This window comes from Eleutherodactylus coqui, chromosome 4 (assembly GCF_035609145.1).
Source record: "Eleutherodactylus coqui strain aEleCoq1 chromosome 4, aEleCoq1.hap1, whole genome shotgun sequence".
In the NCBI taxonomy this organism is placed as follows: Eukaryota; Metazoa; Chordata; class Amphibia; order Anura; family Eleutherodactylidae; genus Eleutherodactylus; species Eleutherodactylus coqui.
The window spans coordinates 42,158,549-42,186,148 of record NC_089840.1 but is presented as its reverse complement, the minus strand read 5'-3'; the positions used below and the strand labels follow the sequence as shown (position 1 = coordinate 42,186,148).

The 27,600-nt window shown below is 43.9% G+C and overlaps 1 protein-coding gene across 1 annotated transcript in view; it reads right to left on the bottom strand.

Moving 5' to 3' along the window:
• Positions 1-2,078: 2,078 nt before the first annotated feature.
• The window catches only part of GAP43 (growth associated protein 43), a 94,439-nt gene continuing 68,917 nt past the window's right edge, over positions 2,079-27,600 (bottom strand). Inside the window, exon 3 of the mRNA XM_066599342.1 lies at positions 2,079-2,943. Within this exon, the coding sequence (XP_066455439.1) occupies positions 2,855-2,943 (89 nt within the window). The 3' untranslated portion in view covers positions 2,079-2,854. The remainder of the gene's footprint in view (positions 2,944-27,600) is intronic.

Sequence of the window (27,600 nt, the reverse complement as noted above, 5' to 3'; positions counted from 1 at the left end):
TTCTGATGCTTCCTATAAATTAAAAATTCATGAGAATTTTTTTCTTTAATTTTCTGCTCAGTATCAGGACAAACAAATCCATAAAATAAACGCCTGGGCTTGCAGTTCCATCCTCCGCCGTCAGCATCTTCCTAATGAATGGAGGCAGCCATCCGAACTCCTGGAAGCTGCACCCCGGATACTTTACATAATGTGGAAAAGAGGAGTACGAGGACATCCATGTACTGCACTTCTGTAACCCTCTCACTACCAGACGAGCATTGGGTAAGGAGCAATGCAGGTTGTTGTCCCTGGACTCTCACATACTGACGCTTGCAGTATAGAATGAGGACACACTAACAAAAAATATCATAATGTACCTCAAGTCACAGTGTGCCATTGTCCTACACCCCAAATGGCAGTGTGCCATTGTCCTACACCCCAAGTGTCAGTATGCCATTATCTGGCACCCCAAGTGTCAGTGTGTCATTGTCCTACACCACAAGTGTCAGTATGCTATTATCTGGCACCCCAAGTGTCAGTATGTCATTGTTCTGTACCCCAACCGTCATTGTCTTATTGCTCACGAAGAATATCAGCGCACTTCTTTGCAGACCCATTGGGAGGTTTTCCTGTAGGATATTATTATCCTGATACAGTCTCTGTACTCTTCTGGGAACACTCTTTGTGACATTGTTTTGCTGCAGTATGTGATTCTTATCAAAAATGCCATGTTACTCTTATATACTTTACTGAGGCAGATATGAGTATGCAGTAGGTATCCAAGCACCTTAGTCTCCACTGTCTTATATGGGAGAAATATTACACTTTAAATGGAGTAAATCATCATACTACCCTTGTCCATATGCACATACTAGGCAAAATAGTTTGACTGGCCACCATGTTTTATGACATTTCCTCCGTAGGGGCTGTTGCAGGGAAATGTATAGCCAAAGTCAGATTACTCTGGCAGTAGCAGCTGATCCTTGGGCTTCGGAAGGTTGGAAGTTGGCCAACCTGAACCAGAACTTCACAAACACCCATAAAGTTGGTGTATAACACTGTCTAAGAGCCATAAAAGCCCTGTATATTGGGAGAAAGAAGAAAAAGAAGACAAAAAAGAAGAAGAGAAGTAAGCAAAAGAGGAAAAGTAAAAAGAAAAATAAGAAAAGGAAGAGGAAAATGTAAAGAAAGAGGAAAAGGAAGTGAAAGAGAAAAGGAATATGTAGAGTAAGAATGGAAGTGGCGGAAGGAGTAAGAAGACGAAGAAGGAAAAAGGAATAGGAAAACTAAGAGGAAGAAGACATTTACTTCACCATACTCCTCTTCTTTTAGTGGTTTTGGTTGAGATGAAAAGCCCAAGGTTCGGGGTTTGCAACAAACCAAACTTTTAGCCAAGTTCCACCCAACACTAATTGGCGGGTATATACAATGCAAGGCCTGGGGGATGGACACCAAAGATGGAAGCTCCTCGTTATGAACCACCCCATCAGGTCCTGCATTAGACATAATATCAGTTATCCTTGGAGTGTCCCTTTAAAACTTGTGAGCTTTCCGGATGTTGTAGATTCTGACTGTGGGCGTACAGTCCCAATGTATCTGCTCCTGGGATGTGGCGGACAAGCCATGGTTCAGATCTGCATGGCTTGCTAAAGAATTAAGTGTTCACTAGCTGTAGGATGTTAACGATCACACTGTTTGCCTTAAACCACATGGCCATCAACAATGTATAGCCAGTGAACATTTAATTAATTAGAAGGCCATGTGGCCAGCATCACAGCACAGTTCTTGACTGCATCACTGGCACAACCCAGCCACGCAGCGATCACTACTTGGGACCGGACCCTAACAACTAGAGGTAAGCAAGTCAATTAGCTAATATTCTGTTTGCTCAATCTAGGCAGTTCATAGAACACATCAGTGTTTTCATTACAGCAGTCATTACACCAAAATCATGCCACGTGAGTTCACAAAATAGTGGTTGGGTGGTATATAGCTTAGAAAGCTCTGATTGGCTGAATGAGTTTACCCATCTGTAAGAACTTGGTATCCACTTGATATGAAATACATCGTAACACATTGCACAGGACACGGCCAAGAACTGGAGATCAAACTATTTATTACCTCTGTGTTTGCCAAAATCAGACCATACATTCTCAATGCCTCGCAAGTGACTGTGTTCCTCATTCACAACACATAGGACTAACATCTGAAGTACAATAGAAAACATAGGCAGACATCTCAGATTTTCCGAGGAGTCAAAGTCAAGACAGTGAGGTGGACAAGAAAAACACACAGGTGACTGCTGGATATTATACGCTAATTGGCACATCGCTTTATTTTGGAAAACAAACCGTAGGGAGGGCTAATTATTTTTGATAAGTTCATTCCATCACATTGAAGAGGAACAAGAATTTAAAAAAAATAAAATTTATCCAAAAAGAAAAAAAAAACAAAAGACAAAAAACTTAGAGACGTGTTTTTGAAAATCACTGGATTGCTTTGTAACCCATAGATTAACGGAACATCGCACACAGTGTAACAGAGAGAGAGAGAGAGAAGAGCAAGGGAGCTGGAATTAAACTCGAATACAGTGCGAAAGAAATGTCCAAAATGAATCAGATTGGACCATACTGGAAAACTTGCCATAACAACACCAAGAAACACTTAAAATGTTTAAGCCACACTGTTTGACTGAAACTTTCCTGCTTTTTTTTTTTTTTACATGTTCTGCCACATAGAGAAAGAAGAAGGGGGAGTGAGGTGGAGGAACCCACGTGAGGAAGAGGGTCGGAAGGTCAAGGAGGAATCGGAAGGGTAGAACGATGGAGTCCAAGAGGAGAGTAACGGGAAGGGGGTGGGGATTTCAATGTGTTCAGGCATTTTCTTGGTCCGCCTTGGGCTCTTCACTGGCAGCCTCTTCTTGTTGGGCACTTTCACTAGGTTTAGTTCCTTCTACATCATCTGGAAAATAAAATGAGAGAGGTTTTGAGTGGCCAACTCATGGCAACATGGAGATATAATCTACACATGACATAGTGCCTCAATCAATGGAAGATCATGTTAGCTCTAGGGTTTTTCCCTTTCACAATCCACTTGCTAATAAATCACACAGCATCATCGGTAGTAATTGTCATGGAACCAACTTTTTGTATTTTTTGGTCAAAACTAAACAAATCCAGTCCAACCACAAGCCTTAAACTGTATTAAGAATGGCATCCCTCAACATTCTCGAATCAGTTCCATTCACATGGACCACTTCCTGGCCGAGTAAGCATGTCTTCAGAATCCTATTCTCCTCTCCCCTGTTGTACCAATGTATATAGTAGAAAGCCGTTTTCAGACGGGCCTATTTTAACTCCATATTTGGTCCACGTTTTGTGGACCATAATAGAGAGTTAATGTTATTTCATGTATCTACTCGCTTGGCTGTAAAAAGATGCAGCATGCCCAATTTTTATTAGTTTTTGCCTCCATATAGGTTTTATGTTCTATTGGGAAAATGCAGATTAGTATTTGCCCAATAGAAAATAAAACCAATAACAACAATTAGGCACATACAGATTAAATAGTGATGACATAGGATTGTAATGTCATCTGTAACACATCTGTATTATGGATCTGTATTATAGACGTGCTCATCTGAAGCTAGTCTAATGATTATTTCCTGACTAGAGATGAGCGAGCGTACTCTGTTCGGGTGTTTTTGCACTCGAGCACCGCTTTTTCCGAGTAACTGACTACTCGGACGAAAAGATTCGGGGGGCGCCGGGGGTGAGCGGGGGGTTGCAGAGGGGAGTGGGGGGGGGGGGAGACAGAGCTCCCCCCTGTTCCCCACTGTTACCCCCCGCTCCACCATGCCGCCCCCCGTCGCCCCAAAATCTTTTCGTCCGAGTAGTCAGTTACTCGGAAAAAGCGGTGCTCGAGTGCAAAAACACCCGGACCGAGTACGCTCGCTCATCTCTACTCCTGACCCTAATCCACGTATATATCTGCAAAAATAATCCAACCCAAGCACAAAACTAAACCAAACCATTTCTTGCATTTGCGCATTTTTAATACACAAGTATGATGCAAGTTGCATCCGTTTTTCACACACATGAAAAAAAACAGAAGGAGGTCTAATTCATGATGTTTAAAACTCACATATTGGTTAATGGATGTATGGGAAAAAAAACATGTAATGCGAATACATTCAATTTTTTCACACGCCCGATGACTTGAATAGGCGATTCTGGTGTGGTCTTGCAGTCCATGAAAAAGAAAATACTTGTCTGAATAGCCCCATTGATTTTAATGGGTTTGAGTTCTGTTCGAGTATACTGAGTTACAAACTTGGATGGAACTCGGATCTAAAACCTGCTTGTGCGAATTAGGCCTTATTAGTTCTTGCTGTTTTTGTATTTCGTATGAAACATCTTAATTCATAATCCACCCTCACTACCCCAACTGCACTGATTATATCTTTAAGAGTGCCTTCACACGGCCGATTTTCAACTGTGGCACTGACCAATAGAAATGTACTCAGATATTACGCATGTAAATTACGATGGATATAAATGCTTTAATTTCCTTGACAGGAATGCTGGAACTGAAGCCGGCAGGGCATAATTGGAATGCAGGCATGAAAGGGTTAACGGGGAGGGAAAGCGTAAACACGGCAAGGGAAAGCTGCGTAAAAGGGGGAGTGGAGAAAAGGGGTATTGTGGGACAAACAGTGGGAAAGAACTTAAGGAGGAGTCAGTTGGAGTTGTGAAGAAGAAGAAGCAAAGAGAAGAAGTGCAGAGGAGATGAGAAGAGTACCACCTGCCCTCCTTAGCGGAAGGGCTGGGGGGGGGGCTTTTTTGGGAAACTTGTCATGGCAGTGATCAGAGGGAGGGGTTCTTGGCGTCAGCTTAAAAGTATGGTGGGGGGGAAGACAGGGGCTGGATAGCTACCTTCCCCCTTTTGATTGATTAGTACATGGGTGTGTCGCCTCTTGGCTTTGATAGGGGTTCCTTGCAGAGATGGTGGGAGTGGCTATCCAGCCTTGGTGTCGGAAGGTTCGGCAACTAGAGGCTAGTCTCCTGAGTCAGTTGGCTTGCGGCGGGAGGCATGGTTTGGGAAATAGTGTCACCTGAGTCGGTTAGTATGCGACAGGTGGCAGTTACAACTATTTCCCGTGTTGGTGAGGTGAGAGAATTTTCGGGGCTCCAAGGATCACTCCCTGGGATTACTATTGGGTTGAAATGTTTGATATGTTTAATGCTATCTTTGTTAATTAATATGGCTGCTGTGGCCAAATTAATTCAAAGAAAAAGGTGTCTGTGGTTAATTAGATAAAATGGGGTTTGAAGGGGTGGCTGCAGCGGAGACTACTCGGTTATACCCGGATCATGTTTTTTTTGATCGGACTGATAGTCCTAGATAAAAAATATAGCTACATGTCCTATTTCTGGGTGATTTGGCTAGAACAAATTGCCCATTTTTTTCTATGGGAGTTGTAAAAGAGTCCATCACACTTGCATGTTACTGTGATTTTTATGCGAGTGCTATGCAATTTTTTTATTTTTACTTCTGAAGCTACATTTAATTTTCATCAGAGCTGCACCGTATTTTCCGTGCAAAATGCATCACACTCGCAGCAGAAATTGTAGGTTTGCAAGGACGAGTTTCTCTGACCAATATCGCACTTGCCAATGTGAAAGCACCCTTAAAGGTAGGAGGCTTGAAGATGCTATAGTCCCTGGTCCAGCAGCCACAGTCCTTTTTCACTGCTGAGAACACAGCCTAACCATTCAATTGAGAGCAATGGTGACATCACTGAAAATGCAGCCTATCCTATCATTAGAAATAGGTGAAATCACTGAGAATGTATTCAATAGAGAGCAGTGGTGACATCACTGGGAATGTAGCCTAGCCATTCACTAGAATGTGGTGATATCACTGGGAATGTAGCCTAGCCATTCACTGTGACTAGAATGTGGTGACATCACTGAGAATGCAGCATAACCATTCACTAGAATGTGGTGACATCACTGAGAATGCAGCCTAACCATTCACTAAACAGTAGCGACATCACAGAGAATACAGCCTATCCATTCACTAGAGAGTAGTGACATCACTGGGAATGTAGCCTAGCCATTCACTAAACAGTAGCGACATCACAGAGAATACAGCCTATCCATTCACTAGACAGCGACATCACTGAGAATACAGCCTATCCATTCACTAGAGAGTAGTGACATCACTGAGAAGGCAGCCTAACCGTTCACTAAACAGTAGTGACATCACAGAGAATACAGCCTATCCATTCACTAAAGAGTAGTGACTTCACTGAGAATGCAGCCTAGCCATTCACTAGAGAGTAGTGACATCACTGAGAAGGCAGCCTATCCATTCACTAGAGAGCTGTGACATCACTGAGAATGCAGCCTATTCATTCACTACAAGCTGATGACATCACAATGCATCATTTAATACTATATGTAAAATATATTACCTACAGAGTTAGATGACATCCCACCTATATAGGATTATGTAATTTAGGAGAATTACGATATTCTATTTAGGTCTATAATGAGCACAACATCTAAATAATCACTGCATATAAATCGTCATCGCAATGTATCAGGACGGAGACCAGTGGGATGGCACTACTGTATATCTATTAAAATAAGTTATATGCACCTCCATAAATCCAGGTAATGCCAAACTGTAGATTTCAGTGAGTTAAGTAGGGAAATGATTGACGCCTGCATCCTACAAACCGTCATGCCCACCTCGAAAATCCACAAATAAGATTACAGCTTCTCCAGGGAAAGGATTACATTAATCCCATATAATCCTGCTGTAATTTGAACAACACTTCACTGGAAAAAATGAATACAATAAGCGGAGCAGATTAAGATTTGCCTAGCGGTAATATGGGTAGATCGCCAGCCTACATTATAGATTACAGCACGTTGGCTGCTACAAAAGATGCGTGTCAATCGGAGGTAAACTAACGGAATTAATTAACGTACATCTTGGACCAAAAGATAAAAAACTTGTGTGTGGTTCGGAATCCTTGTGGGCAGTCATTGTGTCGCCGGCCATTATCAGCAAGCAGGCAGGCAGAAGACATCAGAGACCGCGACAAATACGGTTCAGTCCAAACACGGCTTTTTTGTCACGCGCAAACAAAAAACAACCAGAAGTACAAACTTTAGGCTGGGTTCACACGGGACGGATTTGGCGTGGAAATTCCATGTGGAATTTCTGTGCGGCAAATTTGCCCGCGGCTCCTAATCCCGGGATTAGCCAGCCATGTGGATGAGATTTTGCAAAAATCTCCACCACGCAGGGCGGCAACGCTGAGCTGAGCTGGTGCTGCGGCGTGGAATTGACAGCCACAGCATGACAATTCTTTTTTTTTCCCGTTGAGGCCTCTCTATGGGGAGAAAAAAGCCGCAACAGAATGGCGGTGGCTGAACCGCATCAAAACCCGCGGCAAACTGCCACGGGTTTTGAAGCAGCGCTTATCCTGTAGAAATCTCACAGTTTTTTGCTGCGGCTTACCTGCAAGATTTCCGCCTCCTGGGTGACCGCTTTCATTAATAGGATTTGCTTTATCTGTGGAGCACTTTTTACAGGCACACAAATTCTTTCCCGTAGGGCCCAATCATAGGGCTGTGTGTCGTTTTGGCCCATGACATACGCACCATTTTCACTGCATATGTATGTGCATTTTAGGTAAGTTTTTGGTGTCTATGCACATTTTTTACATCCCTGTTGCATCCCTACTATAAAAAAAACCGCAAGAAGGCCCAATTGCTTTCACTTTTTTCCACTGACTCTCGGCAACGTGTAAAAAAAACGCAGTGAATATGCGCAGAACATCCATTTTCACTGCAATTTCTTGACACTCCCCCAGAGCTCATTCACACGGGTGGATTTTTTGTCCATAGTCAGTCCAGCTTCCTAACTGATTGGGGGCTTAAACTGATGAATAGGTTTGCGCACGTCTTAGCGCGGATGAAAAGCACATCCACAAAACGTGACAAATAGAGCCCATTGATTTCAATAGGTTTGTTCTCATAAGCGTGCTTCTCACGCGCAATTCCTGAGAAAATTCACAAGAAAATGAAAGGACCTGCCATATCTTTTGGGGTTTTACGCAACAAACTGCCATAGAAGTCTATGGCAGGTTAAAAAACGTAAGGCCGAGGGTTTGACGCTGCGGTCAACCTAGGGAAAGAAGACAGCAGCCCTTATTAGGCTTCAGATAGCTCCTCTATTCCACGGAAAGGGAGTATCACGCACGCGTGTGAACTGGCATTGCGAGCCCGAAAATTAGAATACTACTCACTATCACGCATGTTCAACCTGATTACTGCCATATCCAGACCTTGTTCATGTGCAAATACACTCTGTTAACGTGAACCAATTTACGCATCTGTTCGTCTGTTGAAGCCTTGAATATGGACCCGTATTCAGTCAGTAAAAAGGACGGACTGAATGCGGACAGAAAACACGCCCTCAGATTGCGCTCACACTTAGCGGGTTTTGTTGCTTTTTTTAAACTGCACCAAAAAACTAAAAAAAAACCTCTGTAATAAACTGCATGAGACTTTCACAAAACCGCATCGAGTCAGTGTATGTGTTTTTGCTTGCGCTTCGGCGCAACACATTTGTGCCATAAACAAGGTGCTTTTGCGTGTGTATTGGCTCATTTCACGGTTTTTGCCCATGCAGGCCCTGTTCACATGGGCACACCTTTGCTGTGATTTTTAAAGACTTTTTAGCCTAATGAGGTCCAAATATGCTCTTTTCACTGCAGTTCTTGTGCTGTGTTTTGTGCACCCTCCATAGACGTCTATGGGGCCCTTTTGTGCACAAATGCGCACAAAATACAGCAGGTTCCATTTTTATGCACACGCAAGAAATGCACGTACAAAGGACAGGAGGTGAAAATTAACCCATTGATACCAACGTGTTCTATTCTCTGCGTATTCCACACAACCACGTCTGTGTGAATCTGCCCTAATAAGCCCGCAGCCTCGGTGGCCGCACTCCTTGTAAGCCCCAGTAACGGGCTGAGCCCAGACACCTGCAGCATTTGTGGACTGCGGGGAAAACCTGTACCAGACCGCAGGGATAACAGGCCGTTTACTGAGTCTGCTCATCCTTCCCCAAAGTCCAGGCCGGGAACCCATCTCACCAAACTCCAGCAAACCACGCTTTCCTAGAGGAACCCAGCTTTCCTGGATCCTAAGCCATGTAAGACAAGGTCCTAGGGGAAAGGAAGCTACTTTCCCTGCCACTAGGTGATAGGTGTGTTTGATTGATGGGAGTTCCAGTGGATATTCTGTGGATAGGAAATGTGTTATACTATATGGGATTAACCCTTTAACCCTTTCCAATCCAATTTTGGATTCAGGGTTTCCTAAAAGGCTTTCTCTTTTTGCTGTTATACAAGCCAGTGTGTGTGCGCCAGAGAGACTCCGACAGCGGAGTGGCTGGCAATAGACGGTGAGAATACCCTGTCGGATGTCTTCTGACATTGGAGCTGTACAATCTTCAATCAGAATGTAGGAAGATGTCAGACAGTGGATTGGAAAGGGTTAAGTGGTCTGTCACTGAGTAAAGGGTATTTTGAATGGGACAATTGTCGGCCAAATTCTTGCAGGAAAGCGCAAATTTAGGCGATGAATGTTTTGTGCAAATGCGGCCGCAAACAGGGCATTGGGCGAGAAATCGTTTACTTCTCGGAGTTGCTTGTTTTTTTTAGTGCGCCAAAGATCTGTTCGGCCCGCCTGCATTCACTGTGAACACACGGTTGTTCATAATTGAACAGCTATTTACACTGAGTGAGAAATCTCTCATCAGTCGCTTAGTTGCAGTGAGATGAAATGAAGCGACTAATAAGCGATTTCTCTCTCAGTTCCCTGTTACATCTTGCTTTCACGTGACCATTATCGGCAATAAGCACTCCTTTGAGTGATGTTTCGGCTAACAGTTGGCCCACTTAGGCTACCTACCCACAGGCGAACGAGATGTCGGGCCGTGAAACTCACTCTATCACGCTCGTGAACGTAGGATTTACCCGTAGATGTAAAAAAGCCTCGCATCTGTGACGTTCCGATCCTCTTCCATGAGTTTCATGTGTGATAGAGGATCGCAAATATTTCCCATTGATTTCAATAGAAAGCCTTGCATGCACATCGCATGGCATGCGAGAACCATGCGATGTATTAAAGGTCCTATTGAAATTAAAGTCCCAAACTTTGCTATTGATGACTTATCCTCAGGATAGTCCATAGTTGATCAGTAGGGGTCCACCATGCAGAATCCCCGCCAATCAGTTGAAATCATGGCTGTTGTCATTGTGGACAGAGCCGCAAGCAGATAATTCTGTCAGTAGTGCAGCAGTCCAGTTTGTAATGCAAGCACAGCTCCCATTGAATGCAATGCATTTCCAACCAAGGCCACTACACTACTGTAGAGGCCTGGAGTGAACGGGGCCCCTCCATAATGTATAAATGCATTTGTCTCGTGCTTTGGATTGTCAGTGTCTTTCCTGTTGCATGAATATGATGTGTATTGCATAACTGCAGCACTGAATGAGTTAACTGTGTGGTATGTGAGATGTCTGAGAAATGTATCTTGTTGTTTGTCACGTGATTGTGCTTTATATATGTGGATGTAAGGTGTTTGCAAGGGCTTCTGTTGTCGATCTTGGACTTGTAAGCAAGAGGAGTGTTGGTGGAGCTACAAGTGAGCCACACGGGCACCTTCAGTCCCGTGTGGGCCGAGATGGAAGAGACTGAGTGATAACCTCAGCTTTCCCTGGACTTGCTTCGCCCAGGAGATGCCAGTGGTGCCCTGAGCCACTGAGGAACGGAGAGAGTGGAACTACCATCGCAGTGTGGAGTGCCTGCCGAATGTGAGTGCCGACTGGTAGAGAGCTGGCGAGAGTAAATGGAGTTGGTACAGGGGACAAAACCCTGCAGATAACTAGGACTGTAGATTCTTCTGTCAACCTGCGATTTCCTCCTTGTTGCAGCACTTTGTAATTTATGCACTGTTTTTCTGTTGGTGTGAGTTTATACTTGTGCTGGGACTGTAAATAGTTTTTCTACCAGTAAAGGATCACTGCCGACCGTTCCCGGCTTTATATTTAAAAGTTCCCTGTGAGTGTGGACCATTTATTTCATCATCCGGATTCACCACAGAGGAAGAAACGGTGGCGTCACCAGTAGTAACAAACTGTTAATGTAAACTACGTACTGGGTTACCCTTTTGTAAGACCTTCCCTCAGTAACTTGGAGGGGTCCTGTGCTACCCTCAGGGTGTGAGATGGTAGAGCCCTGTGACAAGGCTCAAACTCTACCCACTGCCTCCTGGGCTGAGGGCTGGCTCCTCAGAAGCTGCACTACAAAGAGTTGCGTGAAAAGTATGCTCAGCTGATTACCCTAATGTAAATCAATGGGGATTCAGCACAACATAATATGTGCATTAAAAAAATGCATGTAATATGATGCGCAAATACGCCCCCATTGTGAAGGAGCCATTTCCCTTCAGGACATAATGCCATGTAATGTGATGTGTAGCAGATAAGAACACATCTTATAACTTGGATACACTGACTCACTGTACAGCATCACACACAATACTGGATATGCTGACTCACTGTACAGCATCACACATAATACTGGATATGCTGACTCACTATACAGCATCACACATAATACTGGATACGCTGGTGGGAAGGAGCCCTTACTCTGCCAATTAGCTACAGTGTGTTTGCAGGACAGACGGCACAGAGCTGCTTCTCTGTCTCATGATTATCCCATCTCCGGGGCTGCAGGTGAGTGAAGAGGCTGAACATAGTTTAGCTTCGTTTTTCTTTTACAGCAGCAGTCTTCAGCCGGAGCCCCAGACTTTCCTTCTTGCTGTACCCGGGGCACATGCCCCGCCTGCCACCTTAGCTATGCCCCTGGTATCACATATGCTAGAAGTAAATACAGCAGATCAACAGACCGTATCACACATGATATGATTATATACAGGGGCTCAGCAGTTTCATACATAATAAGATTAGATACACAGCTCAGCAGACAGCCTCACACATGCTAGGATTAGATACAGGCGCTCTGCATGCAGTATCACAGATGATAGAATTAGATACACTAAGCAGATTAGATACATCTCAGCAGATAGTATCCAAAATCATAAAACTAGATACACAGCTCAGCTGACAGTATCACACATGAAAGGATTAGATACACAAACTCAGCAGACAGTATCACAGATCACAGGCTTAGATATACCCTCAGCACTGAGTCTGTATTTAAACAAGTTCCTTCCATAATTTCTAGGTGAGAACAATGAACCCTTCCCGGCATTACAGTATAAATATTACAGGATCTCTCTATTATACTGGGATCATGCACAGCTCAAAAGTAAAATTACAGCCCTGAGAGAGTAATTACTGGTGAGATGCAGCTATTCATGTCATACAGTAATCTTATATACAGTCATCTAAAAATACCGCACAATACCTGACGACACCATACGAAGCACAATGTGTGCGCTCAGAGACGTACAGCGTTCAGACTCAGCCTATCCTTTACTTGTGGGGAACTGCAAAACTTTACAGAGCAGTAAACCTTGTGGAATAGGATCTCTGCCTGAAATATGCTGCTCAAGACCATGGTACACACCGCAAATGCTTGACCTTCCACAGCCAGCGTCAGATAGACTATAAATGGAGACCAAGGAAAGCTTACAAAAAGTGTAAAAAAAAAGTGGCAGGAAAATTGTCAGAAGTTCAAGATTTATACAATTTCTCCAAAGTAGGGTGTAAGCTTGAAGCTCCTGGGCCTCAATGCGAAATCTGCAGTAGGCACCAACTTTCCTTATAGCCTTTAGAATACTGATGCACGGTGTCACACAGATTAGTACCTGTTAAGGCTCATTCACATCTGGGCCAAAGGCTCCATTTGAGGCCTCCAGCACATATCTGTCCAAAAATTCTGGGGGAAATAGCGCAGCATGTTGTGCTTTTTTGTCTATGAAAATGCTGGAGGGGTAGGACAAAAGCTGGATGAATCTCATTATAGTCAATGAGGTCCATGTGGTTCCATTTAGTTCCATCATAGGACGGATCCTGCTTTCTATTTTTCTGTTCCCATGATGGACCAGAAGAACAGAAAACTAAACGATAGTCTGAATGGGTCCTTGTAGAGTGGGAGATGCTGCCATGCCGGGGTGCCAGCTCACAAGGCCTCCCCTTCTTAGAGCCCCTCTAAAAATTGTTATCACCAACTATAGAAACTCTTTGGCACAGTAGGTGGGCTATCCTGACACCAAGCCACTTTAAGGACAAGCATATCTTTTTTTGGGTGGATGCTCCACATTGGAGGGATTTACAGTAAAGTCCTGCCCTCTACAAACTCTGGTACTGTGATACCTAAGGAAGTTGTCCAGCTTAGAAAATCCATTTATGCATCCATTAGGGAATTATTAGTTAATAGAGGGAAGTCCTCTGTTCAAGACCTTCATATCTTGGCCAGAATCGAGAGCCGTTGCAAAGAGTGGGCAGAAGAAAATAGGTGGAGCTACCCCTAGGTGGAATATAGAGCCAAATGGCTTAACAGGGTCAAGAGTTAAGGAAACACAGAAGTGCTGCCAATCCAGATTCCAAACAACCAATATGGAGGGTGCTTGAGTATAGGATGTGAAAATTTTAAAGACCGGTGACGGCACAAACTTCCACAATAATTCAACCTGAAGTTGGTTATTAAAGTCCAACTTTTCTGTTTATTGGTGAATACCCACACAGCATGTGCCTGTTCCTACAGAAGAGGTCCACTACTTCTCTGGGGATGAGCATGCTATGCATCGAGACAACGGTCTTTGACAGTATGCCCTCCATGAATAAGCTTCAGGTTGAATTATTATGGAAGCTGGTGCCATTTCCAGTCCTTTAAATTTTCACATCCAGTTACAAAGAGCGTCTCTCACTTTGGAGGACCTGTCCTATCCTACATTACACAGACAACCCATTGATATGAATGGACACTGTGTAATGCTTCAGTTCTCCTGCGAGGGCTCTACAGGGAAATTAAACATTTAGGCTTCATGTCCATGGGCAGATCGGATTCTGCATGCGTGAGCCCGCAGCGGAATCCTACCCTGCCTGCGGCTGAGGACACTGCAGGTCTTCTACTTACACGTCCTGGTCTTCCTTTTTTTTTTTTACTGCAGATGCAGTACATGCGCTGTTGAGTTTTTTTTCTTCAAACTCCTACTTTCCTGCGGAATCCGTGAATTCAATTGTGGATGGGTCGCGGATCGGACGGCTTCCATTGACTTTAATGGAAGCCATCCATGCGGGATCTGCACGGAAATGGAGCATGCTGCAATTTTTTTTTTCTGGACCCAGAGGTCCGCAAATCAAATCTGCATGCTTTATTTCATTTGTGGACGCCCATGTTTCCCTATGGGCGTCTTTATTTGCGAATCTTCCACAAATCAAACTCGCCCGTGGACATTGAGCCTTATTGCCAAGTTAGAGGACCTGTACATTCAATTGTTGTACCGATTAGCTTGTAGAATTTTGTATCAATGTTTTGGGAATACCTGGGGACTGGTGAATTTGTGGTTGAGAAGAAGTAGGCGACATCTGATAACTGTAGGAATGCAATGGTAGGTGCTGTGTTACTAAGTGGCGCTTTGTTATAAGAATGCCGCGCCACTTGTCAGCAACTAGTAATGTAGAATGCATTGATGTAACATATCTGTACTTGGTAGCGATTTAACCAAGTTTCTCCCAAAGCCCCCAAAAAGGTTTTACATTGAAATTTGTATCTATTTAATTTTTTTGCATTCTTAGATTCACAAATAAGGTGCAAATTCCCCAAAGAATAGTTTGAAATTTGCATGATATAGAAGAATATTATAACTGCATTATCATAAACAACGAAATTGCTCGAAAGATATGCAGCATAATGCCAGGCGTCCCCCAGCGAGCCGGGGTTGCTGTAGATTTTCTGTAGTGGAAGTGAAGCTTATGTAAGATAACATAATGCAATTAGACAGACATTTGTGCCTAATCTAATTGTTCTCTATTTTTCCACTTGACAAGTTAAAAATACTCTCATTCCCCTTGTTCGTCAGAGGCGATCACCCTGGGACATGCATATGAGTGTAGTGTGTGTGCAGGACCCAGGGCTGAGAATATAAAGGGCATGACGCCAACAGGGACCCACAAAGCTCCGTGTCTAGACAACAGCTGCATGGTTGCTGTGGAAACCTGCCACCTTTGGCTGGTGGACCCGATTAAACAATTTCCTAGGAGTACCAGGAAGGAAGAAAACAAAATCTGTTGCTTCTAAAGCTTTCTGGGTGCTGGGAGTTTAAAAAAAAAAATATATATATTTTAAAAATTGTAAGTTTTAATACATGGTTTATTTATTTTTTGTTTCCTCCTAGTTAAAAACGTTACATGTAAAGATGGGAGCTTCAACATCATTTTCATGACCATGCCCTATAACCCTCTATATGTGCTCCACATGTATGGAGTTCCCCACTTAGGACCCCATTATACTGGACTGAGTGGAAAACCACTAAAAACTCATAGTCAGACAGAGTGACATTCAGTTGACAGTCAGGATGTTGGACTATGGTCCAATGCAGGTGAAACATTTTTACCATTAAAAAACGGGACTCTCCGTGTTTAACAATCTCTACTTCTTGGAAGGCTCCACTGACAATAAGCAGAAGACAAAATGACTTCCTGACGGTACCTTCAACGATCAACTGTGATTGTGTGATCAGTTGGAAACCGGGCAATAAGTGTTAAATTTCCCTGCAGTGCTACCACAGGGGAAATGAAGCATTACATAGTGTCTATTCACATCAGTAGGTTGTGTGTGTATTACAAAACAAGACAAAGTCTCCAGAGCGAGAAACTTCTTATAACCACTGTCTATGCTAGCCAGGAGATGAGAATCCTGAACAGAGGACCCCACTCTATCAACTCAGAAGTATCCAATATGTTACATGAAAATGGATTTTCTTAAATTAACAATCAAGAGGATTATTCCAAAATCTAAAGTTATAATATAGCCACGGGATAGGGGATAACTTTGATTGGTGAGGGTCTTACTGCTGGGTCCCCCACTGATCCCAAGAAAGAGGGTCCTCGTCAGGGACTCGCTGTACTCCCTGCAGTGAGAAGATTGAATGGAGCAGTGGTTGCACATGCATAGTGCCGCTCCATTCACTTTCAATTCGGCTGCCAGAGATAGTGAGTACAAGTGCTTTGCAATTTCCATCCTCCCCATTGAAGTGGAAGGAGCAGCAGCTGCGCATGCGTAGCCATTGATCTATTCAGTTTCACATCTCTGTAGGTGGGAGGAGCGACCCTGCAATGATGAGAAGTGGAGAACACAGGACCCTCGTTCTCAGGATTAGTTAGGTTCTCAGTGATGAGACCCCTACCAATCATGCTGTTAACCCCTATCCTGTGGATAAGAGATAAGTTTAGTTTTTGAGATAACCCCTATAAATAGAAATCAGATAATTGCTGGGGCAGCCTACTTTATAAAGAAAAAGTGGTAGTCTGGTTGAGACTTTAACAGTTACTGTACATGTTCTTGATAATAACTTCATTTTTAAAGTATTAGCTTTTGGTCGCTGGTACGCTCCTTGTGTCAACTTTATGTAATCGGTGGCAGTGGGCACTCACATAGTAGTGGAGGAATCGGTAGCACTAAACCTTAGAGGAATAGTCCTCATTCACCGTGCAGTCTGTTCTTTGTTATTCTGGTTGAGAAGGATGAGTTTGTAAGCAAGAAGATGGACCCCCTCCTACTTCGAACAGCAAAGTCTAAACAGCTGGTGTCCATATTCTAAATTCAGACCATGGCCCACCAGTTAAGCACCCCTTCAGAAGGCTTCATAGGTACTACTGTGGCAAGTCGTTTTTAGAACCTTATCATTGGCCCTGTTTAATGAATAATGGCCAATACTAATAGATAGTGTTGAATGTACTGAACCAGTAGAGCCCCGTTTGGGGGAGAGCTTTTCTAAAAGTTTAGTTTGGTACAAAATTTAAAAAATGAGCTTTTAGTAAAGTTCTACCCCAAACAGGGTTCTACTGGTTCGGTTTGCTTAACACTAGTCCTGAATACTGGTGTATAACAGTGTCTACGAGCCATAGAAGTCCTGTACAATACTCTCAGGGTATTATACAGGACTTTTATGGTTCTTAGACAGTGTTATTCAACAGTCTTAGGGGTTTTTGAGAACTTCTGGTTTTGTTCAAACAAATTCTGACGGAACCAAACTTTTTGCAAAAGTTCGGCCAGCCAGCTGAACTGAACTTTTCAAAAGTGCCATCATCACTATTGGTAGATAAAGAGTACAGATGTAGCAAAATTAACCCGACACAATGTCGGGTTAATGGAATTTAGTACTTATTTACAGAACTGATTTCTGTAGAAGTAAGCAGATCTGATCCAACTGCAGTGGAATATTTACCCCGGGATACAATGTGATTGGAGCGAAAGCCACTGCTCTGACCCGTGTGTAGTGTGAGCTGCGCCTGCAGTTACAAGCACTGGCCACTACAGAAGAGCCCGGAGCAGCGGCTTCTGCTCTGACCCAGTATATCCTGCAACTGACATCAGGTGCTGCCCAGAAAAATCCTTTAATATTACAATCAAAGTTTCTATTCACTTCAGTGAGAATTTAACCTGCAGTACCAAACCTGTCCACAGCAGTGGGAATGGAGCAGTCTGCTTCCTACAGAAATCAGCTCAGTGCACAAATGCCTTGTCCCAGTAAATAGCTAATCAGCATCAGTCCTATGCAGCAGACTCTTGCTAATCTACTATTGATGGCCTATCCTCAGGCTAGACCATCAATAGTTTCCAGCTAAACAACCATTTTAAAGTTTGCTCCAACTGTGTATTTAATGTAATAAGAGTCAAGTTAATGTTTTCTACATCTGTCTAGAAGCGCAGTGTAACTGTATGCTATGCAATTCTTTAGATTTGACTTTTTGAGTCTTGAGATCACCACCTTATCAAGCTACTGTATGCTGTCACGTCTGTCCAAATCCTGACGAACACCTTGAGTCATCCCATAATATCAACTCGTGTCATGATACTTGCTCAGCTAAATCCAGAGCAGAAGAACATGAGCGGATACAATGTATCGCTGAGAAATAAAGAACGATACATCAGTGTTGAGTTTATCGCTATTTCATAAACCTTTCCAGTCTGATAACAGTTCATCTTCTGACAGTGAATTACACTTAAGATGCAAAGTCTTGGTCTTGTGAAGAAAAGGAACACTGAGAACATGGGTATATGGACTCCAGTGTATGAGAAATGGGCTGAATGATAAAATTAAGGGGTAAATCTGGCTGTGATATTTTTTTGGACACCCGAAATGGTGGGAGAGAGGTTTATGGAAATGTTCAATCTATGACTTTTGGGGTATTAGTGTATCCCCCTGATGCTGATTGGCTGCAGAGTGTCTTCGCCTGCAGGTCCTGCAAGGCCAAAAAAGAGTAAACCAAAAGGCATAGAGCGGCTGGCAGCTGTGCTGCAGCCGCGCACCCCCAGGACCGAGTACCTTAAGCGGTGGCCAACAACGCAAACCCCACCCCTCCCTCTGACCATACAGAAGTTAGAGTGGCTTCCCGGGAGTGACCGTCACTGACCATTGATGCGGCCAGAGGAACCGAGATGTCAGGCGCCGGCCGTGATAGAGGTGTTAAGCGGCGGCCGGGACGGAGAGGTCAGTGGGCACGGAACAGGCTGGCCACAAATACCGGCCGGGACAGAGAGGTGAGCAAGCATGGCACTAATGGTGGTCGGTACGGAGCACACAGGCTGCAGCGTCTGCATAGATTTGTCCCAGCGCTGCAGCCTTAGCTTTTAATGTAAGCCTAAGGGTGCGGGCAGACGAGCGCATAAACGGCGCGTTTTTGCGACCAAACGTATATACGTGACCATCTGAGGCAATGGTTTCGAATGTATTCGTTCACATGGGCGATTTTACGGCGCGTAAAAACGGCAATTCGAAAAAAAACGGAACATATGCGACCGAAATACGCGCCAACGCATATTCGATCGCTGAAAAGACCGTTTGCAAAGTAGGAACAAACGAAAATACGCTTTCTAGCTCTGGTCGTGATCGGTGAAAAACGATTGCTCAGGCGATTATACGTTGCGCTCGTGCGAACGTAAATACGCCTACGCTCGTCTGCCCGCACCCTCAGGGCTCTTTCACACGAGCGTATAAACGACATGTATTGACGCCTGGGCGTATATACGCTAGCAATAGAGCCACAGTATTGCAATTGATTCGTTCACACGGGCGAAAATACGGCGATCAAATACGCCGGCAGCGTGAAAAATAGGACATACGCGTCCAGCCAAAACATAGTTCTGGAACTGTTTTGGCCGAAATATGGTGGAGCGTGAAAACGTCCTTTCGGGCGATTAAACGCCGATGCAGAGCGAGCGTATTTTCTCCGGCGTAAATACGTGCCATTTATGCGCTCATGTGAAAGAGCCCTAAGAAGTATAATAACCCTCAGCCTGAGGCTACAGCAGCAGCAGTGGGATAAATCTATGTACACTGTCCTGCTAGGACCTTACTAACTTCACCCTATCAGTAGCTGGGGGTGTGGGGTGTTCCTCCTGTTAGGCCTCATGTCCACGGGCAAAAGAAGAATTAAAATCCGCAGCGGATTTTAACTCTTCTCCTGCCCGCGGATCCGCATCCCATAGGGATGCATTGACCACCCGCGGGTAGATAAATACCCGCGGATGGTCAATAAAAGTAATTTTAAAAAAAATGGAGCATGAAAAAATTTGGACCATGCTCCATTTTCGTGCGGGTCTCCCACGGGGATGGCTCCCGCGGGCTTCTATTGAAGCCTATGGAAGCCGTCCGGATCCGCGAGAGACAAAAATCGGATTTTACTCACCCACTCCGTCGCGGCCAGATCTTTTTTCTTCGGGCCGGCGCATGCGCGGGGCATGTAACCGACGTGCCCTGTGCATCCGCCAGGCTGAAGAAAGAAGATCCGGCCGCGACGCAGAGAACATGATGCTGCGGCGAAAAGAAGATCCGGAGCGGGCGAGAGGTGAGTTTATTCTTATTTATTCTTATTTTCAGCGCTCATGTCCGCGGGGCAGGAGGGACCCGCTCCGGATTCGGAGCAGGCCTGATTTTCCCCGTGGACATGAGGCCTAAAACCCCTAGCTTCTGGTGGCGTCAAGATACACTAATACCGACTTTTGGTTGGACTTTTTTTCAGATGGTTTCAACATCCCTCTCTAAATGTGTGATGTAAGAGGATGACATTAATAGGTTCCCCTCATGTATTTGACTTTGCGTGTAGGAAATTATGCCTAGTATAACACAGAGTTTTTATGACACCCCAGAAAAGAGCAGTATGGCCACATTTACTAAGATTGGCGTTTCTTATGCCAGTAAAAAAAAAAGGAGAGGGTTGAAGTGATTTGCGCCCCTATGGAATAACAGAATACCTCTAAACGCCCCAACAGATTAGGAAAAGCACGGTCTGTTCTTCAGGAAAAGGCATTACAGTTTGGGATGACCAGAGCTCATTCTACTTTAAACTGCTGTAGCTATAGTTCTAACAATGTCAACATTCTTTTGACTCATTATAAAGCCTAGATTTTATGTTTTAAATTGACACCAAAAACACATCCGTGGCACCTGTAGGACTGGAGCTACAGCCATTTGAAGTGGGGTCAGAAATACTGAATTTACAGCTGTCACTTCAGTCTGTGTGTGCAGAGCGGAGGGGGAGGGGAGAGAAACAGCAGCAGAGAAGTTCTGTGATTCTCCTGTTTGCTTCATGTTACCATTGATCCCCTTATCAATCAAAGAACATAATTGCTCTCTGCTTGTCACATATCTCTAAAAAGGGGTGAGAAGCTGAACACTTGCTCATCTAATCACTCATGTACACTGTTTACCCCACAGTTATTGCTGATCACAGAATTTAAACATTTTTACAGAAGAAAAAATTTAAAAAAATTGTTTCACCTTACACAATACTTTAAATATTGAAAAGATAAAAAAACTAATAAATCTACACATAATTGGTGTCACATCAGTAACAACCTATAAAATAAAATATTACATTCTTTATTCAGCATGGTAAATTCCATAAAAGAAAAACATTGAAAAAGGAGAATGCCAAAATAGCCGCTTTCTGTTCATCTAGGTACCTTTCAGGGCTTATTCAGACGATCGTATATCGGCCAGGTATTCACGCCGGCCGATATACGGTGTCCCTGTCTGCAGGGGGAGAAGGCTGGAAGAGCCGGGAGCAGTGCTCTGAGCTCCCGCCCCCTCTCTACCCCCTCTCCGCCCCTCTGCACTATTTGCAATGAGGGATGGTGGGAAGGGGGCGGAGCTAATTTCCAGAACTTAGCCCCCCCCCCCCCCCCCCCCGCCTTCTCTCATTGCAAATAGTGCAGAGGGGCAGAGAGGGGGGCGGAAGCTCAGTTCCTGCTCCTGGCTCTTCCAGCCTCCTCCCTCTGCAGAGAGAGATGCCATATATCGGCCGGAGTGAATACCTGGCCGATATACGGTCGTCTGAATAAGCCCTCAGACTGTCTACAAGTCAGAAAATCAAGTTATGCCTGGCCTAGATTTATCCCAAAATTTGTATCATTTTTTTAAGCTTTCTGCTTAGTTTTACTTAAATTTAGAGATAACGCTCTCACTATTAGCACAAATTTGGCGTATTTCACAATTCATAACGTTTTTAGCAAAGTTTACACAAAAACAGGTGCAGACTACTTCATAAATATGAGTCTATGTCTTTGGCAGGGACATCTATCTGTAGGCACTCCAGCAAGTATATAGACCTGAGACAGGAACTCTGCTGGGCAGCTATGAGCATCCATATACTGTGTTTCCGCACGAGGTGAAAGCAAAAACAATATATATTTACTGACTTATACTTAAAGTATATTTACTTAGACCTGCATTTGGTATGCTGCTCTACGTATGGGCCAATGAAATTGTGGGGTTTGAGTAAGGTGAGGCTGGTAGACATATTTATGAATTGCAACTTTTTAAAATGTCACAACTTTTGGTGCAGTTTCACTCCAGGGAAGAGGTTTTGTCAAATAAATACTCCACTTTACCCAACACCCCAAACTGATAATACTTGCAAAAAAATGTATCAAACATAATGCACCTTTTGATAAGTTTGTCAAAAACAATGATATCGCTGGTTCCACCATAACTGACTTAAAAAAAAACACACATGATAATTCCCTTTCACGGTGTCCAGCCAGTGTTAGCATTCATTGCCTATATACAGGGGGTGGACAAAAATATGAAAACACCGTACGGAATGCATGGGATTTTAATCATTAGCACTGAGCTGCCCTTTGGACTCCTGCTTGGCTAAAAGCTTTCCCACCAAATTTGTGTTTTCTTCACCTCTTGCCCTGCTCTGGGTGGTTTTGAGAGCCAGCTGGTATCAGTAGCTGAGTGACTGAAACCCCTAACCAAAGGAACTTTGTTGCTCGGGCAGATGTTTACATCTGACCAGCAGCATCTACAGTATGTCATATTACCTCCACTTAAAATCATTCTCTATATGTCTTATTGAAATACGGTTTACAATTAGAGATGAGCGAGCGTGCTCGTTTATGGCTGATGCTTGAGGAAGCATCAGTCTTTTCGAGTAACTGATTACTCGTCCGAGCACCATGGGGGGGGGGGGGGGCGGTGAGAGACAGAGAGAAAGATCTCTCTCACTCCCCTCCCCCTCCCGCATGGTGCTTCCAAACGTCTGTCTATCTATCCATAGAAGAGTTTCTTGTTTAGACTTCCATGATTTATTCATTGCTCAGTGCTACATCATGCAATGCATTGCAGTATGATACCCACAAGGTACTCTGTATTGGTTATATTGTACAAATCAGTGCCTAAAAACAATGTTGAGTGAACCAAACCAGTTGAACTTAGCTTCAGGTCGAAGTTTGCTAAAAGGAGAAGAAGGAGAGAGAATAAGAAAGAGGAAGGAGACGCATGAAGGCTCAGTGGTTAGCATTGTTGCCTTGTATCATTGAATCCGACCAAGGACAATGAGAAAGTAACCTAGAGTAATGATTTAAGCACATCACTTCTTCAGCCACTCTTTACATTTCACAAAGCGACCGAAAAGACATACAGCTTCCAATGAATTGCTCTTCTTAACAAAGGTCCTTGTATTTGCAATTATGTCTCCAGATGTACGGGCATTATTCCTAGCTTATGTACGAGACGTCCTCTTCAAGTCTCCATTTTCTCGCTTTAATTATTTTATGTTACATCACTGATAAGAAATTCTCTATGAAATGCTTATTAATGTGCAGACACCATAACCTTACTATGATTTGCTATGAAATGCTTATTATATTTTGATTAGATGCTGATGGGGCGAGGCGAGCTCATTATAAGCTCCTGTCAGTACCAAGCTTACTATATAAGATGTACTTAATAAATGGGCTTCAGGGGAAGAGAAGCCTGAAACGCCTTCTTGTCTGTTTCACGTGTGTTCTTCTTCCATGCATCATATATACAATTAGGCATACGTGATTGGTAAGGCTACGATATGCTTTTAGTACCATCTAAACTAAGTGATTACTCCAACAGACAACATCTGTATGGAGCTTGTATGTTCTCTAAAACATATTAATAGGTGAATATAGATGGTTCCTTATATGACATCATCAAACTGTTGTCAGATTTGAACCTAGGACCCAATGTTGCAAGGCTACAGGGCCACTGCCATCATTATATGCTCATATTTAGGGATATTGGTGAAGTTCCAATTCAGTTCAAAGTACTTCCAAAAGAACCAAATTTTGGCAAACCAGTCAAATGAAAATTTTGAAAAGTAGAGTTTAACACTATCCAAGAAGTTATATGGCCCTCACTTAATGCCAAACTTTGCCATAGATATAGTCATAGCGTTACCATACATGCCTGCTTCCGCCATTATATATACAGCTCCCATTGAAGTCTGCAATAAATCTTCCTGCATTGAGCTCCCCCTACTGGCAGCAGGGATTTTAACCTTCTAGGCTACACTTACATACCATTCAGGCCCCCATCCAGGCTTCCTGTCCAGGGATTCCATCTAAGATGCTGAAAACGGCATCCAGACAGACCCCTGGACAGCTCCATAGGCTGTCATTACTGAAAAGAAGACCAAAGCGGTAAGCTATGGTCCCCGCTTCAGCAGGTTTTCATTCATATCTGGTGTTTTGGCTGGACAGAATAGCGTAGTTGGCAAAATGCCAGACACAAGCAGAAACCTGGCAGTCTATGCAGCCAACTAGGGTTCCGTCTGAATGCTGTTTTCTGCTTTGCAGACGGCACCTCTGGGCAGGAGCCTGAATGGTATGTAGCCTATCTTATTGGTATGACTGCTACAAACATTTTGCATTTCTTTACGGTCTGGTAAGCGCAGATCATTTCTTTGTTTCCTCGCTGTCTTTATTATACTGTGTTGCAGCCTCCTATTCTTTTCTGTTGACAGCCAGGTGTGATCTGTTGACAAGTTTGTTCAGAAATATGTCCCATCCGTAAAAGCAATTTATCAGCAGTACTGGCAGAGTGAGAGCAAATGAAAGGTTTCAGATCCAAGCAGTGAGAAACAGTCAATTTCTTCAGGAGTTGTGCAAAACACAAGATGTAAAAGCCTAATCTTACAGGATGAAAGGATGTGGGACAGGGCGGGGAGGGGGCTCTAGAAGGCAATAGAAGAAGAAGAAAGTTCTTTAGATGACAAGGAGGAGGAGCAAAACATTCTAATTCTGACCATTGTGGGGCATCAGGAAAGATGAGTTACAATACTAATGGTAATGGGAGAAGAGGATTTGGAGTTTATACAAGAAGACATGGAGTCATGGGAAAAAGCTAACTAACAGCAAGCAGGGATATTGAAATGTGATTAGTCAAGCAACAGGCCTGTTGTATAGTAGGTGCCATGCTAAGGGACTTGGGCTATTCAGCAAATTGCAATTGCTTGCAATTACGAACTTGGGCAGTGTTACAGGGGCACAAGCTTACATAATACACTGGGGTCCGAATGCTGTATTTCCAGTATGCTGTATAGATACTAGTAGAGTGTAAACCCATTAAAGAAGAACTACAATTTCTCCCGAAAGTAAGACCTACCCTGAAAGTAAGCCCTACCCTGGTTTTCAGGGGAGGCTTGAAATATAAGCCCTAACTAAAGTACATAAAAAAAAAACATCAATACTCACGTGGACGGCGGCATCTGAGTCCCTCACAATGGCCCCCGGCGGCAATGCGGCAGCCTGCAGCGTCCTCCGCGCTGAGATATCCTCTTCTTTCTGGAGCTGGCGCTCAATCATTTTAGCAAAGTGAGCACTGTGATTGGATTTAGCGGCAGCCAATCAAAGCCGGCGCTCAATCATTCACAGCCATTCAGTGAATGACATCACTGAATGGCTGTGATTGGTTCATTAAGCACCGGCACTGATTGCTGGAGCTCGACCCAATCACAGCGCTCGGTTTGCTGGAGACGGTGTATTCAACGTCAGCCGGAAAGAAGAGGATATCTCAGCACAGAGGACACTGCAGACTGCCGCATTGCCGCCGGAGACCAGCTACTGTGCTTCTGTATCATATTTTCTATTGTGCACAAAGTAGTATTGTTCCTAGGATTCCGTTAGCTGTAGTTACTTATTGTTTGTTTCTCCTCCTGTGTTTATAAATAAATAATGGAAACTTTGGTTACTCCATCTGCTGCATTGTATCCTGAATCTTGCACTGCTATACCACTACCTACAACCAGAGCACTGTACAGAGATTGTCATCACTCACATCAGTTTCTGTCCCCATCAGGACTCTCAATCTAAATTTCAAATTAATCAATATATAAACAAGAATGTTCTCATTCACTGACATGAAGCATATAGCTTGAAAATGACAGAGAATTAAAGCGATCTTCAAGTCCCAGGACAGAATTCTGCCCCAGAACTGGAGGAGGAGACTATATTACCTGCTGTTCTTCTCTGCCAATGTCCCTCCAATCTGCTGGTTACAGGTTCTTGTTTTTAACCACTCAAGATGGATTTTCTAGCTTTCTAGGTTTTCTAAAAATAAAAAAAAAGAAAGCACTGTGCATTGCTCTCTGTTTGGCCAGCACAGGTCATGTGAGCAGTGCTGGCCAATCAGAGGAGAGGTACAGTGTACTGATAGCCTAATGCTACCAATTAACTGTGGGTATTAGGTAGTCTGATGATTGCATCGGTTATCTTCGGTGACTTAAAAAGGGACCTGCAAGCGGATCAGAGGGATGTCCGCACGAAAGGGCAACAGCAGATAATACAACTTTCCCCTTTGGTCCCAGGACAAAATTTTGTCTAAAGACTGAAGGGTCACGCGAAAACACAAAGTATATTAGAAAGTTGTACAAATGTTCATTATATGCTGATCAACAGGGTTGTACCAAGTTATAAAGCTATCCACAGGATAGGAGACAACTTTATGATTAGTAGGGTTCATCTGCGGGGACCCCCACCGAACCCAAGATCCAGGGTCCCGATGGCTTCTGAGTGAACAGAGTGGAGGTTGTGGAGGCGTGCCTCTGCTCTATTCACTTCAGTGACTGCTCAGGAGATTGACAAAACGCTTGAGTTTGGTAATCTCTGGTGCTTTCATTTAAGTGAATGGAGCGGGAGCGCACCTGTGCAACCTCCACTCCATTCACCTGGGGACCAACCAAACCCTTGTCCTCTGAAACGTTGGGGTTTCTAGTGGTCAGACCCCCACCAATCATAAAGTTATCCTCTATCCGGTGAATAAGGGATAACTTTATAGCTTGGCACAACCTTTTTAAAGAAGATTTTCAGGCAGCGCCCGCTGGGATACATCGGGGTCGGAACGGAAGCACTGCTCCAATCCCTGTGTAACGGCCGGTGCTCGCAATTGCATTGAAATCAATGGGTTCTATTCTCTGTGTATTAAGCACATAAATTCTGCGCACACAAATACGCCCTTGTGACACCAGCTTTACACTGCAGGTTTTCTCCACGGCATGTGCATGGGATTTCTTAAAGGGTCCTTACCAGAATTACACGTTTCCCGCTATCCACAGGATATGGAATAATTTGCTGATTGGTGGAGGTCTCACCACTGAAAGCCCCAATGGACCCCATGTCTCCCGTCCTCTACACTGAAGTCTTACTGCACCCCCCACAGGAAGGAGCACAATGAATGAAGTAGCGGTTGTGTAAGCACAAGACCACTATTGTAGTTTTCACTGGAACATTGTAATGAATGGAGTGCTCAATTCATTCTGAAGTCAATGTCGGGTGAGAAGTGATCCCACAGGGTCAGGCAGAAGGGAACACACAGTCCTCGTTCTCAAAATCAGTGGTGGGCTCAGCAGGGGTAAATTGTAATTCTGGTACACCTGCTAAACCCCTTTAATGCCCCCCCAATGATGCTTGTACTGTAAATATTGCGGATTTTCCGCAGCTACAGTAATTCCGCAGCAGATAATGTCTGACCCGTGTGAACACACCCTACGGCTGCTTTCAAACAAAGGTTTTACATACA